The sequence below is a fragment of the Mustela nigripes genome, chromosome 2, assembly GCF_022355385.1.
Source record: "Mustela nigripes isolate SB6536 chromosome 2, MUSNIG.SB6536, whole genome shotgun sequence".
Classification (NCBI taxonomy): Eukaryota; Metazoa; Chordata; class Mammalia; order Carnivora; family Mustelidae; genus Mustela; species Mustela nigripes.
Window position 1 is genome coordinate 89612089 of NC_081558.1, and position 16590 is coordinate 89628678.

The 16590-nt window shown below is 37.2% G+C and overlaps 1 protein-coding gene across 1 annotated transcript in view; it reads right to left on the reverse strand.

Annotated features, from left to right (window-relative positions):
- ACAD11 (acyl-CoA dehydrogenase family member 11) overlaps positions 1-16590 on the reverse strand; it is a 93722-nt gene that overhangs the window by 74837 nt on the left and 2295 nt on the right. The window contains exons 2-5 of the mRNA XM_059390932.1: positions 13422-13521; positions 10546-10671; positions 9762-9923; positions 7850-8014 (exon numbers count right to left, since the gene is read on the reverse strand). Of these exons, the coding sequence (XP_059246915.1) occupies positions 7850-8014; positions 9762-9923; positions 10546-10671; positions 13422-13521 (553 nt within the window). The remainder of the gene's footprint in view (positions 1-7849; positions 8015-9761; positions 9924-10545; positions 10672-13421; positions 13522-16590) is intronic.

The window sequence follows — 16590 nt, forward strand, 5'->3', positions numbered from 1 at the left end:
AGGAAGACACTGAACTCATCTACTTCCACAGATACACCAAATCTTCAGCTCCATATAGAACAACTTTCTCTGAAAATGATCTGAAAAGGACCTGAACAGCTCCTCCACAATGAAGGACAGAAAGGCTATATCAAGGGCAACTGGCTAGCTCAGTCAACAGAGAATACAACTCTTGATCATGGGGTTGTGAGTTCAAGCCCCACACTGGGTGTATAGATTACTTAAAAAAAAAATCTTAAAGGGTGTCTGGGTGGCTTAGTCGCTAAGCACCTGCCTTCGGCTCAGGTCATGATCCTAGGGCCTGGGTTCAAGCCCTGCATCGGGCTCCTGGCTCAGCGTGAAGCCTACTTTTCCCCCTCCCTCTGCTTGTGCTCCCTCTCTCGCTGTGTCTCTCCCTGTCAAAATAAATAAAATCTTAATAAGATAAAATAAAATAAAATCTTAAAACAAACAAAACAAAACAAAAACAGGTTACAGCAAGATGGGTAGGAGAGGTAGAGATGAAGTGTCACCAAAAATCCTACCCTCCAGTGTGGCAACCCACAAGCAGGAGGGAATTACATAAATATGGACTATATCCCAGAGAAGCAAGGGGTTTAAGCCCCATATCAGGTACTCCCATCCTTGGGATCTGCACCAGAGAGATGAGCCCCCAAAATGTCTGGCTTTGAAAACCAAAAGGATTCACATCCAGGAGAACCAAAAGGCTCTAGAAAACAGACTCCACTCTTAAAGGGCTCATGGATAGATTTACCCATCTTGAGACCCATCAAAAGCAGCAAGTTGAAAGAACTTAGACCTTATATGAAGGAGATTCATTGGCCAATCTTAAAGCATCTGCTGGAGTGGCTGGGATTTATTTGAACTCTCTCTGGGGATGGAGATGCTGGCAGGTGCCATTTTTGCCCTCTCCCTCTACCTTACTAGTGCTGCTTGCCCTGTGGCCCTACATTGCTAAACCCAGCAGACAGGCATGCTCTGACCTTGTGCTACCACATGGCCCTGCTTCACTGAACTCAGCAAGTGGGCTATCCAGCAAGGTATTCCCTTAAAGCTTCATCCCAGTATATCCAGTGGATAGTATTATCCTGGCCCATCCCTCCTTTATGGCCCTGCCAAAGCTGTTCACACAAGCAACACCCCTTGAATGTTGGCTCTGGTGGCCAGGGGGCTTGCATTTCTCGGCCCCATGGGGCTGAAATAATGAGAGAGGCAGTCATGGCTAGGCTACTGCCCCCAGGACACTGCACAGACAGCGAAGTGAAACACATCCCATGTTCCTGTGACCACTCCTTTAAGACTGGGAGGGATAGAAGTTATACTTAATACACAGAAACAAAGACAGTGGTGCCTGAGTGTCTCAGTCAGTTAAACCTCTGACTCTTGATTTCTGCTTAGGTCATGATTTCTGGGTTGTGAGACTGAGCCCTGTGTTGGGCTCCATGCTCAGCAGATAGCATCTTTCCCTCTCCCTTACCCCCTCTCAAGTAAATAAACAAATCTTTAAAAGAAGATGAAACAAAGACAGAGAATGAAGCAAAATAATGAAAAAGGAGTATGTTCCAAGTAAGAAAACAAGATAAAATTCCATTAATTAATTTACCTGATAAAGAGTTCAAAGTAATGGCCATTAAAGATGCTCACTGATCTAAGAAGAATGGGTGAATACAGTAAGAATGTCAACAAAGAGGGAAAATATAAGGAAGTACTGAACAGAAGTCACGAAGCTGAAGAATGCAATAAATGAACTGAAAAAATGCACAAGACAGGTTCAACAACAAACTAGATGAAGCAGAAGAAAAGATCAGTGACCTAGAAGAAGGGATAGTGAAGTGCAAAATAAAATAGAAGCCCAAAACAAAACAGAAAAAATGGTTTTTAAAAGTGACGATATCTTAAGGGACCTATGAAACAACATCAAGTGGAATGACAGTTGTATTATGGTGGTCCCAGAAGGAGAAAAGAGAAATAGGGATAGAAAACTTATTTGAAGAAATAATGACCAAAAATTAGGGAAGGAAACAGAATTGCAGACATAGGAGCCCAGGACCAGACAGTTTCGCTGGTGAATTCTATCAAACATTCAAATAAGATTTAAATATCTGTCCTTCAAAACTCTTCCAAAAAAACTGAAGAGGAGGGGATACTTTCAAATCCTATTTCTTTACTTATTATTATTTTTTTAAAATTAAAGCTATCAGTACACCCAATGCGGGGCTCAAACTCAGGATTCCAAGATCATCTCATGCTCTTCCAACTCAGCCAGGCAGGTATCCCCCATACTCATTTTATAAAGCCAGCATTACTCTAATACCAAAAACAGACAAGACACCACACATACAAAAAGGAAAATTACAGACCAATATCCCTGATGAAAACAGATGCAAAAATCCTCCACAAAATATTAGTAAATTAAATTCAACACTACATTAAAAAGGTCATATATTATGATTGAGCAGGATTTAATCCAGGGATGCAAGGATGGTTTGACACTTGCAAATAAACCAATGTTATATGCCACATCAAGAAAATGATCTTTTAAGCATCTAAATAGATGCAGAAAAAACATTTGAAAAAATTCAACATCCATTTATAATAAAAACTCTCAAAAAAGTCATTATAGTGAATGTACCTCAAAATAAAGGCCCATATGTAACAAGCCCACAGCAAACATACTCAATGGTAAAATGCTGAAAACCTCCTTTAACAATTAGGAACAAGACAAGGATGCCCACTCTTGCCCCTTTCATTCAACACAGTATCGGAAGTCTAGAGCAATTAGGCAAGAAAAAGAAATTAAAAAGCATCTAAACTGGAAAGGAAGAAGTGAAAGTGTCATTATTTGTGGACAACAGGACTTTTTATATAGAAAATGCTGTAAGACTTTACAAAAAAAACCTATTAGAATAAACAAACTCAGTAAAGTTATAGGATACAAAATCAACATATAATATTATGTTTTTAATATTGTAACAACAAACTATCAGAAAGAGAAATTTAGAAAATTACATTTACGATTGCACCAAAAAGAATAAAATACCTAGGAATAAATTTCACCAAGCAGGTAAAAGAACTGTATGAAAGCTGTAAGACACCGATGAACTAAACTGAAGAACACACAAAAGGAAAAGATTTGAAGAATTAATGGATTTGAAGAATTAATATTGTTAAGATATCCATATTATTCAAAGCAATTTATAGATTCAATGGAATTCCTATCAAAATTCCAATGACATTTTTCACAGAAATAGAACAAAGAATCCTAAAATTTTATGGAACCACATAAGATCCCAAAGAGCTAAAGCAATCTTGGGAAAGAATAAAGTTGGAAGCATCACACTTCCTGATTTCAAATTATATAATGTTATAATAATCAAAACAGTGGCACAAAAACAGACATAAGGATAAATGGAACAGAATAAAGAGCCCAGGAAAAAATCCCACATGTATATGGCTGATTAATTTATGACAAAGGAAGCAAGAATATACAATGGGGAAAAGACAGTTTCTTTAATAAATGGTATTGGGAAAACTGGACAGCCACAAGCAAAAAAAAAAAAAATGAAACTGTACCATTGTCTTATGCCATACATAAATTAACTCAAACTGAATTAAAGACTTGAATACAAGACCAGAAACCACAGAATTCCTAGAAGAAAACATGGGTGGTAGGCTCATTGACATTCTTCTTGGCAGTACTTTTTTTTTTTTTTTTTTTTTGGTAACTGATCCCCAAGGCAATGGGAACAAAAGCAAATATAAACAAAAGGGACTACATCAAACTAAAAACCTTCTGCACAGCAAAGGAAACCATCAATAAAATAAAAAGGCAACCTCCTAAATGGGACAATGTATCTGCAAATCATATATTGAGTAAGGAGTTAATAGCCAAAATAGATAAAGAACTCCTATAACTCAATACAAAAGTACAGTCAATAAAAAAATAGGTATAAGTTCTAAATAGAAATTTTTCCAAAGAAGACATACAGATGGCCAAAAGTCACATGAAAAAAATGATTAACATCATTTATTATCAGAGAAATACAAATCAAAACCACAATAAGGTATCATCTCAAACCTGTCGTAATGGCTATTTTCAAGAAGACAGAAAAGAACAAGTGCTGGTGAGGATACAGAGAAAAGGGAACTTCTGGGCATTATTGGTGGGAATGTAGATCACTGCAGGCACTATGAGGGTATGGAGGAAACTATGGAGTTTCCTCAAGAAACCAGAAAGAGAACTACCATATGATCCAGCAATTCTACTTCCACATATTTATGTGAAGCAAATTAAAACATTAATCAGAAAAGATATGTGCACTCCTATGTTCACTACAGTATTGTTCACAATAGCCAAGATGTTAAAAGGCATCCATGGATGGGTGGATGGGGGTGGATGGATGGATAAAATGTGGCATTTATACAGTGGAATACTATTTGGCCCTACAAAAGAATGAAATCTTGCCATTTGTGACAACATGAATGGACCCTGACACTATAACGCTAAGTGTACTAAGTGAGACAGAGGAAGACAAATACCATATGATTTCACTTATATGTGAAAAGAACAAAACAAAACAAAAAAGAACAAACAAAACAAATATAATTAAACTCATACACGAAAAGAGCACGCTAGTGGTTGCCAGAGGTAAGTGTGATGTGAGTGAAATGGAAGAAGGGGGTCAAGAAGTACAAACTTCCAACCATAAAATAAATAAGTCATGGGGATACAATGTACACCATGGTGACCAGAGTCAGTAATATTATACTGCATATTATTTAACTTCATAGGGCGAAGGGGTAAACAATCCTTATTGGTGATTGTTTCACAATGTGTGGAGGTATCAAATCATTGTATTGTACACCTAAATATGTTACAATGTCAATTACATATCAATAAAAACAAATTAAAATAAAAACTGAGGCACAGAGGTTAAAGTATCTGCTTTAAGGTCACACTGTTAGAGAATAAAAATTAAGCACAAATGTATGATGCAGAAATAGTGATTAATAAAAATCAATTCTTTCAACTTAGATTCTATTCAGAAACATGTAACCACCTGCTACGTAAACGCTACAGTCACTGCTTTAAAGGAAGTCATAGTCTAGCAGATCTCCACTTATCAAGCATCTACTATACAGAATCTAGAGGCAAAGGTAAAAAAAAAAAAAAATTAAAACATAATCCTTATTCTCAAAGAAAAAATAAAAAGCTTAAAAGCTTCCAATCCTATCTCTAGGAATATATATAAACAGGTGAGCACATACATATACAAATTCAGCTCGCTATAGTCCAAGGACTGATTTTCCAATTTGTGGAGTGCCTTCACAAAAAAGAAACATACTCTAAATTTCCCATTTACTTATGAGATCTAAAAAATGAGGTGGGAGGCACCTGGCTCGGTCAGTTGGTAGAGCATGTAACTCTTGATCTTGGGGTCATGAGTTCGAGCCCCACATTGAGCATAGAGTTTACTTAAGAAAATAAAGGGGGTATTTAAATAAATAAATAAATAAATAAAAACTAAAAGTGAGGTAGAAAAGGTAAACTATTAACTAAAACTAAATTTAACATCTCACAGCTTTTGATGCCAGTCCACAGTGTATCTTTCCTCTGATTGCTCGTGTAAGTTTACTTTGTATGACGTACTTTAGCACTCAGGTATACATTATTTTTTTGCTGTTAGCTAATTATTTTTTTCTCTCCATTTGTATTTTGAGCTCATTAAGAGCTGTAGTTCCTTTCCAACCCTATCTTTCAAAGCAAATAGCTGGTAATGAATCAATGCTGGTTGACTTGTACTCTGCCAATCATATGTTATTTCCATAAAAATTAGCTACAATATTTATAGGAGGCAGAAATTGATTAAATTTAACCGTCAGTTATGGGTTTATTGGATAGAAAGTAGAAGACATTTTACCAGATACCATATAACCCTAATACATTAAAAGATAATGCTGTATGTCACAAATTAGTATTACAGCTAAATAGCTTCACGATCTGCCTCTACCAGTTTCTTTTTTAAAAAACAGCTCTTCCAACTATTGAATATTTTGCTTTTCTAAAGGAAGATGACACCTGTTTGACAACTTTACTTCTATAAGAAATGGTTTTCTTTTTCTTTTTTTTTTTAAGGTTATTTATTTATTTATTTGACAGAGATCACAAGTAGGCAGAGAGGCAGGCAGAGAGAGAGAGAGAGAGAGAGAGAGGAGGAAGCAGGCCCCCTGCTGAGCAGGGAGCCCAATGCAGGGCTTGATCCCAGGACCCTGGGACCATGACCTGAGCCGAAGGCAGAAGCTTAACCCACTGAGCCACCCAGACACCCTAAGAAATGGTTTTCTAATTACTTTCAGCATATTATGACTAATCCTAAATTTAAACATTTTGCCTGATGACACAAAATTCAAGAGATCTAGGTCTGAATTTTTCCTTTCTTGTTTAATCAACAAGTAGAAAAGTACATAGAACACATAGAAAACTCTTACTTAAAGGGAGGCTCCTAAATATTAATGACTCAAATGATGCAGATCAAATATAGGCCTGATCCTGCTAGGTTTTAAACTATAAGTTTTTAAAATTTTTCCAGTTTATTAGTTAGCATTCTTTAATCTTCCTAATCCATATTTAACAAAGTTATTTCAGAATTCATCAGTACCATTAACAAAAGTTTACCCACATACATATATAATTACATATACATAATTTTAATACCCAAATTGACTTCCTTATAAAAAGTTTTCTGTCTTGCTGGTGAATGTGTTCCTGTCTTTATGTTATGTTTGAACTTTGATTTGATATAAAACTACTTTGAATTATGGCAGCAATGTAATTTATAATGCTATTTTTCTCCTGTCCTCTTCCTATAGGGAAAGAACATGAAACCCAGAAGCTCAGCACATGAATTCAGAGCAGCTCTTCCTGCCCTAAAACGTCTTAGCATTCTGAGAAAATTAATGAACCCAGAAAAACCTCTTTTAAGAAGTAGAATTCAAGGAACTATAAATCTTTCACATTAATCTCATAATTCTAAGGGCCAAGCATCTTATCCAATGGCATCCCATCATACTCCTCCAATCCCAGGTCTCACTGTCTGTGTTCTGTGAAGGAGGGTTACAGTTTTGAATTGTTTGTACCCTTTATAAAGACTACACTGTGTACATTTACACAGAGCAAGGTCACATTAATCTCATAATTCTTTCAAAACTTCGGAAGAGATTTTTGGAATTCTGTCATCTCTGAGCTTATACATATACATGTATATTTAATGATTTTACTTATTTATTTGACAGAGGAACACAAGCAGTGGGAGCAGCAGAGAGGGAGATGCAGGTTCCCCGCTGAGCAGGAAGCCTGATATGGGGTTCGATCCTAGGACCCTGGCTGGGATCAGGATCTGAGCCCAAGGCAGATGCTTAACCAACTAAGACACCCAGGCACCCCTCTGAGCTTACAATTAATTAACCAAATTAAAAATTCTTCATGAGATAAGGAAAGGAATGAAAATGAACCAAAAGAGCAAGAACCTAGATAAGTATTTTTTGTAGATGAAAGACTTCTCTGAAGAAATCAGTGACATACATGTAAATTACCAAATCCTGTTTAAGTAGTAAATCAGATATCCTGAGGGTTAGACTTGGCCTTAAAGGTGGGCAGCTACCTATGCCCCAAAATCTGCAGGACTCTTCCTAAAAATTTTGAGTGGTGAAGAGAGTCCCGAAGGTAAGAGAACCATGAGGTTGGGTTGGGCTCCTTCAGAGCTCTGAGGGAAACATCGACCTAGTACTTGTGCCCTAAATCAGAAGTGCTAAGACCTATTTAGTTTATTATAAATATGGCTTACAGTACCTCTGTAGGGTGAAAAACTATGTTATCTAGTTTATAATCTCCATGAATCAAATTTTCTTCATTGTCATTATCTGGCAAGTTTTTCATTAGCCAATCAGATAGTTGGTTCATGGCAGGGATGTCCTGATGAGCTGCAACTCGATATTGCTCTGTCCAGGTTGATACCTAAAGATATACAAATAAGAAAAATTAAAGAGCTGAAAGTAGAAGATCCAGCAATTCTAAAATTAAAATAAAATTTGATTTTGTCAAATTTGGTCTTATTCTTAAATGCTCAAGACAGATGCCTATAAGTGACATTCACATGAGCCCAGAATATCTAAATCTTTCTTCTGTCTAGTTCATTTTACCAATCTAGATTTTTATCAGGAAAAAAAATACTGGCATAGGAATCAAAAAAAGTGGGTTCTAGTCTTTATTCTGCAATTATTTTGTGGAAGAAAAAAAGAATGCACACAAACACATACACACAAATAAATAGGCATAGGAGATTTCTGGAAAGGTCACAAGAAACAAGTAATCACTGAAAAAGGAAATATGGGGGCTAGACGAACAGAGGTTTTTACTTTTCATTTTAGTACCTTTTCTTATTACCCACAGAATCTTCTAAATGTATTTTGGGTATAAGGAATGTGAAGACTTTTCATTATTCTTAGAATTACATGGAAACAAATCAAACTATTCTCAAAATCTTCCATCAACTGAGACCATATTATTTATCAGCTTAAGAGTTCTCTCCACATTCCCCAAGGATTCTCTGTTCAACTTAGTGCAGTAAAGACCTTCATCTCTGGAATCATATAGACATGGACATAAATTATGTCTAAGCCACTTATTCATATATTATTTAATATCTATTAGCCTCAGATTCCTCATCTACAAAATGGGGGTTATAATACTTGTGTCTTAGGGTTGCTACAAAGATTTAAAAAGAGTAGATCAGTAACTCACCTACCATGGGACCTGGCATACAGTGAGTACTCTATAAATCTTGGTTTCCGGCTCTCTTCAGTCAGAAGAGACATATATAAAAAAATGGGAAAAGTCCTATACATATCTGGTCTAGCTGTCCCTTTGGTTTTAAATGTTCACCATCTTTCCCCTATCACTCTAGATTTTCTATCTCCTTATACACAAAATGCAAGACATATCTCTCCCACAAAGCTTTCTCTACCTAAGAAAAGATGCACTGACATCTACCCTCTGAATGGATCAGCTCTTATCATCAGCACCAAATCACTTACTACTAGATCATATACTCCTTTATTCTATTTTCAAGTTTCATGTAAATGAGATTCATGTACAGGTCTCTCAAAAAATGACCGAAAGTTCCTTTAGGGGAAGAACTTATTTCTGTTTTCTTGACATTTAACATGGTACTCAGCAAGTATTAAACACATGGTTGTGCTTAATAGATATCTTAACTTAAAAGGGAAACTGTATGGAAAATATATTGATAAATTAAATGAAGAGGGTGAAAAGCTTCAAATTTGCATTCATGTACAAATTTGTTAGTTATAGAGGCTTAGGCTGAAAAAAAGGTGATCTAAAAATATAAAATTATTTTTTGCTAACAATAAGACGATATAAAGGCTGAAGTTACATCCAAGTTTCAGGAAAGTATAAAATAGGTTTTTATTTTGACTAATAATAAATATTGTTTCCAAGAACTTGACAGAAGGAGCTCTTTTTTTAATAAACATTTATATATTTTATTTATTTATTTGAGAGAGAGAGAGAGTGAAGAGCACAAGCAGGGGGAGCAGCAGGCAGAGGGAGAGCAGAGCGCTGAGCAGGGAGCCCTATGCGGGACTGGATCCCAGGACCCTGGGGTCATGACCTGAGCCAAAGGCAGATGCCAACTGAGCCACTCAGGTGCCCCTAAAAGGAGCTCTTTATATGGATGTATTACCTGTCTTTTGCAGTATCCAGCACCTCTACCATATCCTTCCAGCTGCAATGACTGTACATTTAAGGAATGTAAGTGAGCCAAGGTTTCTATCATGGCCACATATATGGCTGAGCGTTCTGCTGGGCTAACTCCAGGAATTGTAAAATCACGAAAGATTCGACCCTACGGAAACCATTACAACAAATAATTTAAGACAAAATAAATTATTAAAAATCTTTTAAGACAAAATAAATTATTTGCTGTGTCATAATTCCGCATTGCCTATGAAAAAAAATCAGGATAACAGTTTGCAACCAAAAGCAATTCTTTGTAGAATATGCTAGGAAAGCATTCCTTTGGGAAACATGTTCAGTAGAATATATGTGCCAAAGGAAAAATACAAGGACATTCCAAGTTGAACTTAAAGGACAAAAACTATTCTCAAGTTACATTTTGCAAAGAAAAAATTTTTTAAACACTTTGCATTTATTGTTCTTAGTGGATTGATTTCCTATTTGTCCTTTTCTTCCCTCCAACCATCTGGAGAGTTTGGTTATTGCCATTACATATAGCTCTTTATTGCCATCTAGAGGAAAATTAAAGAATAAGTTAACACACTCTAGCAACTAAATTTGTTCCTGGTCTATTTCACCCCACCCACATTGCCTGTGTTTAAATCAAAACAAACGTTTAGGCCCTTACTACTAATTACCTAAATGTTCATTAATAAACTATCACTTATTAACATCTAATTTCATAATCAAAAACAAAAGTAAAAATAAAGTAAGATTAAGTGTTAATTTACCTGCACATGGTCCATCACATAAAATTCTGTTCCAATGACAGAAGGATCACTGCAGTATAATAAAGGCTTCGGAACGGGGAATCCAACTGAAAACAAAGCTTTCTGGACTTTAAATTCTCTATCAATCTAAATAGAATGATGGGTTATTAAAAATCAGAAACAGAAATTAAGTTTTTAAAAAATTTAGTTATTTTTTAGTAATCTCTATACCCACCATGAGGCTCAAACTCATGACCCCAAGATCAATAGTTGTGTGTTCTTCCAACTGAGCTGGCCACGTGCCCCAGAAACACAGATGTATAATAACTATTCGCAAGCTTACATTAAGGCTAGAAATCAAGTTTTAAATTTTTTTTTTAAAGTTTTTATTTATTTATTTACTTGACAGACAGAGATCACAAGTAGGCAGAGAGACAGGCAGAGGGAGAGAGAGGGAAGCAGGCTCCCCGCTGAGCAGAGAGCCCGATGCGGGACTCGATCCCAGGACCCTGGGATCATGACCTGAGCCGAAGGCAGAGGCTTTAACCCACTGAGCCACCCAGGCACCCCAGAAATCAAGTTTTAAACAGTATCAACAAATGACCTAGAGGATAAAGATTTCCTTAAAAGTAGTCTTAGTGCAATTATTACAATTATAAATGAGGCCAGCATGTAAAAAACCCCTGATAATTAGGTTAAAGGACAGAAACATGCATGGGGCTTAATCTTGGCTCTGTTAATATGAAGGCGACAGTTCCTGATCACAGTATTTCACAGAGTATCATAAAAATAATCCTTCATTTTCAGCAGTTCCCTGCTTGCTCATTGGCTTACTCTTGCTTACTCTTTCTCTCCCTTTCTTTCTCGCATCTTCCAAGGGGGCTCAGCAAGTCTCTATTGTGATGCTCTGGCACAGTCAGCTATAGGGTGCTACGGGAGGGCAGTGAGTGCTGGTAGAAGGGAAAAACCGCTAGCTCCTGAAGATCAAGAAAGGTACTTGTTTTTAAAGCAGTGGGAGGAGAATCCTTCCTGGTACCCAAGGCTACCATGGAACTCAGGATAACCGGGGGAAAGGAGGCAATGAGATGCAAACTAGTACTGAAGCAGGAACCCAAATAAGATAGAAGGGCCTCCTCAACCAGGAGAGATATATGGGCCTATCATTCAGGGCCTGAGGACACAGCTCATAGCAGAGCTGTGATGCTGACTCATCTGTTCCAGACTAACACCCTCCTTTCTTTCTTTTTTTAAAAATTTATTTATTTTAGATAGGTGGGGGGAGAGGGAGATTCTTAAGCAGACTCCTTGCTAAGCTCAGAGGGCAGAATCTGACATGGGACTCATCTCTGAGCTTTAGCTCACAACCTGAGCTGAAACCATGAGTCCAATGCTCAACTGACTGCGCACCACCTAGGTGCCATGGTAACTAATCACTTCTAAGGAGGAGAAACCATGAAGCTGACTTTGACAGCAGGGATAAAGCAGCAGTTAATAAAGATTAACTAGAGGAAGGACATGACTAATCTGTGACCAAGGTGAGAGAAGTCAGTGGAACCAAAGGTTATGAAAGAAGTATTTGTAATCACCCTGGTGCTGGGTATAAAGACAAAAGGGTTAGGGAGTCATAAAGTGGATGGCAGTGTGAGAATATTGTTTTTTTCAGCGCAGACTTAGAAAAAAACAAAGGGAGTCGAAGCCAACTAAGCCAGATCTTTGGCGCAGCCTTAGAAAAAACAAAGGTAGTTGAAGCCAACTAAGTCAGATCTTTGGGCTGAAAGCATTACGTTATTTTCTGTCTTCTGGTAGAATGTTATCAAGAAGAGAGACAAAGAGAGCTGTTTATGGGGGCATAAATTTCTGGGCATAGGTAGGGATTTTCCTTCAGCCTTACCAAGTTGAGACTTAATAAAAGTTACCCAACTTTTTTATAATCTTAAGCATCCAAGTTACTTCAAATTTCTTGGATACGGAACCAAGAAAGCCAGAATATGCATTTTTCCATTAATGTAATCTTTAGCCTATCCTCCAATGCTCCTAACCCAGTCAGCTGGGCCTAGGAAATACCTATTACACATGGTTACAATAATAACCTATATATGCACAGTGCTTTTAATGTTCTCTAGGAATTTTCTTTTCTTTCTTTATTTACTTCAAATAGAGATCACAAGTAGGCAGAAAGTCAGGCTGAGAGAGACAGAGGGGAAAGCATGCTCCCCGCTGAGCAGAAAGTCCAATGTGGGGCTTAATCCCAGGATCCTGAGATCATGACCTGAGCCAAAGGCAGAGGCTTAACCCAGTGAGCCACCCAGGCATTTCTAGGACTTGGATTTCTGTGCTCACCTGTTTTCAACTATAAAATTCTACAGATAATAGCTAGTTTCTGAAAACAGATTAAATTTTTAACAAATCTTTTTAAATTATCATGAAGCCTAATATTTAGAGAATACTATAAAATGATATTCAAAAAAATTTTTTTAGCAAAAGATCAGTGAATTGTCAGAGCAAATATATTAAGATACGTCAGTGAGTAGATATTGTTATAAGATATAATTTTTAAAACATAATTAAAATATGTAACCAAAGAACATGTCAAATGAGCAGCACTGAAAATATCCACTAGATGACTGCATATCTAGCCAATTGTGAGGTAGGAATCAAATCCACAAGAAGACTGGGTATTGCTCAAGATTAATGACCTAAAAACAGCCTCAGATTTCAACCTCAAGTCCTTTTTAAAAATAACAAGGGATACAACTCAAGTGAAATTTTTATCTAAGAAATAAAATATCTATTATTTAATAGTCATGAGATGAATTTTAAAAGCAATTTAAATTATTTTTCTATAAATAATAAGCACTTATTTGTCAACAAAGAATTATTGTACTTGTATACCATACCTTATGTGCTTTAGGAAGAAGTGAACCAGGTGGTTTTTTTCTGAGTACATATGCTCGAAAGCCCTTCCGGAGATAAAAGGTTGGATTGGATTGTCCTGATCTAGATAAGAGTAAACGTCATTTACAAAGATATTTTCCTTTTTTTTTTTTTAAATATATATTCCTTCTTCCCCCAATCCTACCAAAATGTCAAAACAAACACAAAATAAAAATAAATCAATTTCAGTGCTGGGAAACCAAGAGGGGTGCTACCAGTGCTCAAAACATTAGCTTTTGGATGATATTAAAGATGGCAGCACAGTGGCAGGTGGACAATCTGTAACCCACACAGGTAGAAGAGAAGACCTCACTCCCTGCCTGCAAATCATGAATTTTATAAGTATCCCTAGAATAATGCTGAGATCTAAGTAAAGAAAGGCTAGGAAAGAAAATTAATTAAAATTAATTAAAGAATGGTGGGATAGGGTTCATGTCCCCTCATCTGCAGATGCTTTACCAAGGTTGTACACAGGTGTAGCTCTCCACAATGGGAACTGTGGCAAGCGAGGCCTCAGGGTGGACACCTGGGCCAGGGAAGTACAACAGTGCTCCAGGTAACTCACACATACCAGGGCACCGGCGTTCCCTGCCAGGTGAGCAGAAATTCTCACATGAACTAAAAATAAACTCCAGATACCAAAACCATTCAACTTACACCTTCATTTCCAATATGGCCAGTTTAGAATTACCCAGCTTTTGAAGACTCCAACAGCATGAGAAGGAGGATTTAACTAAATAATGAAAAGAATCAATACCTGATATGTGCTGTAATATGGATGGACTTTGAAAACCTGATGCTAAGTGAAAAAGGCCAGCCACAAAAGCCACATATTATATAATTCCACTTCTATGAAATGTTCAGAGTATATAAATCCGTAGCGACAGAAAGTAGATTAATGGCTGCTAAGGGATGGGAGGAGGAGAAAATTGGGAAGTAAGGGTTTTTTGGGGGGTGACAGAAAAGTTCTGGCACTAGATAGTGGTGCTGGTTGCACAACATTGTGAATATATGAAAACCCACTAAACTGCAACCTTTTAAAAATTTTTATTTATTAAAGATTTTTACTTATTCATTTGAGAGAGAGCACACACAAGCAGGTGGAGCAGCAGGCTGAGGGAGCAGCAGGAGAGGGAGAAGCAGGTTGAGCAGAAAGCCCACCATGGGGCTTGATCTTAGGACCCCAGGATCATGACCAGAGACAAAGGCAGACACTTAACCAACTGAGCAACCCAGGCACCCCTAAACTGTACACTTTAAAATAATTCAAATTTTAAATTTTATGTAAGATAAATCTTAACTTTAAAAAAAATCCCAACGTCGCTATACTTAAATAGAAAAATAAATTAAAAAATACGTATTTCTCTTGGGGAAAAAAAAAAAAAACCTCACCAAACTGAAAGCTTTTCCTCTATATACATATCTATGATGTTTCTACAAAAGACCCCCCCAAAATGCAGAAGCCCATCTTGGGAAGATTATCACCAACACTGTGTACACATAGTAATGGCTACATTTAACCACTGTAAGCATCAGGCCACCATATAGTCTAGAAACCACAGATAGTATCAATACTGTAAGAATCATCAATAAGCCAATAGCTATCACTATTGTTTAGGACTCAGACAAGACAGGTCGTGCTTAAAGAAATAGGTTGATCTATAACCAAAGAGGTGGCACCTTTGATTGACAGCTCAGGTTCTAAGAAATGAGGCCACATAGGGGAGGATGGCTGTCAACCTGGTTTAGAAGGAGCCGCTGCCTCTAGTAACAATCCTCTGGACACGGCTCCCAGCATCCTAACAAGGGACATGAGCAAGAACTTGCTACACTTAGGGAAGCCCAAAGTATCCTACCAGATACTTACAGTTTATTTCCAGGCCCTCCAGTTCAGATACAGTCTATCAATTAGATATTATTTCTACCAGAAGTAATGTTGCCTGGAAACACAGTTGACATGCCACCTTTACCAAATTATCAGAGTAACTGAGCTAGAAAGTTAACTTGATTTGTCCATAGAAAAGGTTTTTTTAACCCTTTCTTCACATCTTACTAGAGACATCTCAGACCCGTGAGGTCATCCTGGTGGGTGGTTTTAGCTGCATCTCCAAATTTCAGAAACTTAGAAATTCCTACAGGATTCTCCTTTTCAATAGAAAGAAATTGGAAAAAAGCATCAATCCTGATAAGGGCGTTACTTATGTTCACAGCTATGTAGGCAGCCATCTTGTCCCTAGTCGAGATAAAACTGAAAATATTCAGGATTCACTGCTCTTTGGTTTTATCCCTTTTCCTAGTAATACTGAAATCACCACTTGCACTGAAAACATTGGTGAAGTCATGACTATTCAGGTTAACTGCAATAAACAGTTCATTCCAAATGAACTTAGACCTTTGCTATGTACGCTATGAAACTGAGCAAAGATGAAAGATCACAATCAGTTTGGCCAGTTTGAACTCACAGACATCCCTCCTGTACTCTTTAGATTTGTACAAGTTGAAGTAACTTTTGATACTGATAACAGCATCTCAGATATATTTGCGCTAGATAAGAGATCAAGAAAAGAGATTAAAAGAGCAATGTCATGGTATTTGAGCATGGAAAATATTGGGTATATGGTCCAAGAGGCTTAAAAGTATAAAGCTAGAAATGAGAAGTAGAAAGGCAAAATATCCCCTACAAAAATGCTCTGATCCCATGTATTCAACAGTAAGGCCATGGTGGAAGATGAGACCCATCAAAGCAGAAATAAAGATGATGCCAGACAAGATTCTTGGCAGGTTCAATGAAATCATCAAATGGCTGGTGAAGAATCAGATCACTGAGATTACATGAACATAAAGAGCTGGAGATGGCTTTCCTTTGTCCCCTGGAACTTAATGTCTTTCAGCATAATCACATACATCTTCACTCTTCTCTGAATGGACCCTTCATCTCCTTGCTCTAACTAAAACTTGAATGTTCCCGGAGGACAATGTTTCCCTTGTAGTCCTCTAAAATGGTAGATTCCTCCCCCACCCCCCATCAGTGGGCCTGGAGATGGAGTCTATGTTCCTCCTGATACTCATTGCCACTTGTGAACTCTTGGCCTTCCCTCCTGCCTGAAACCTGCATCCAGCTTTGAATCTCAA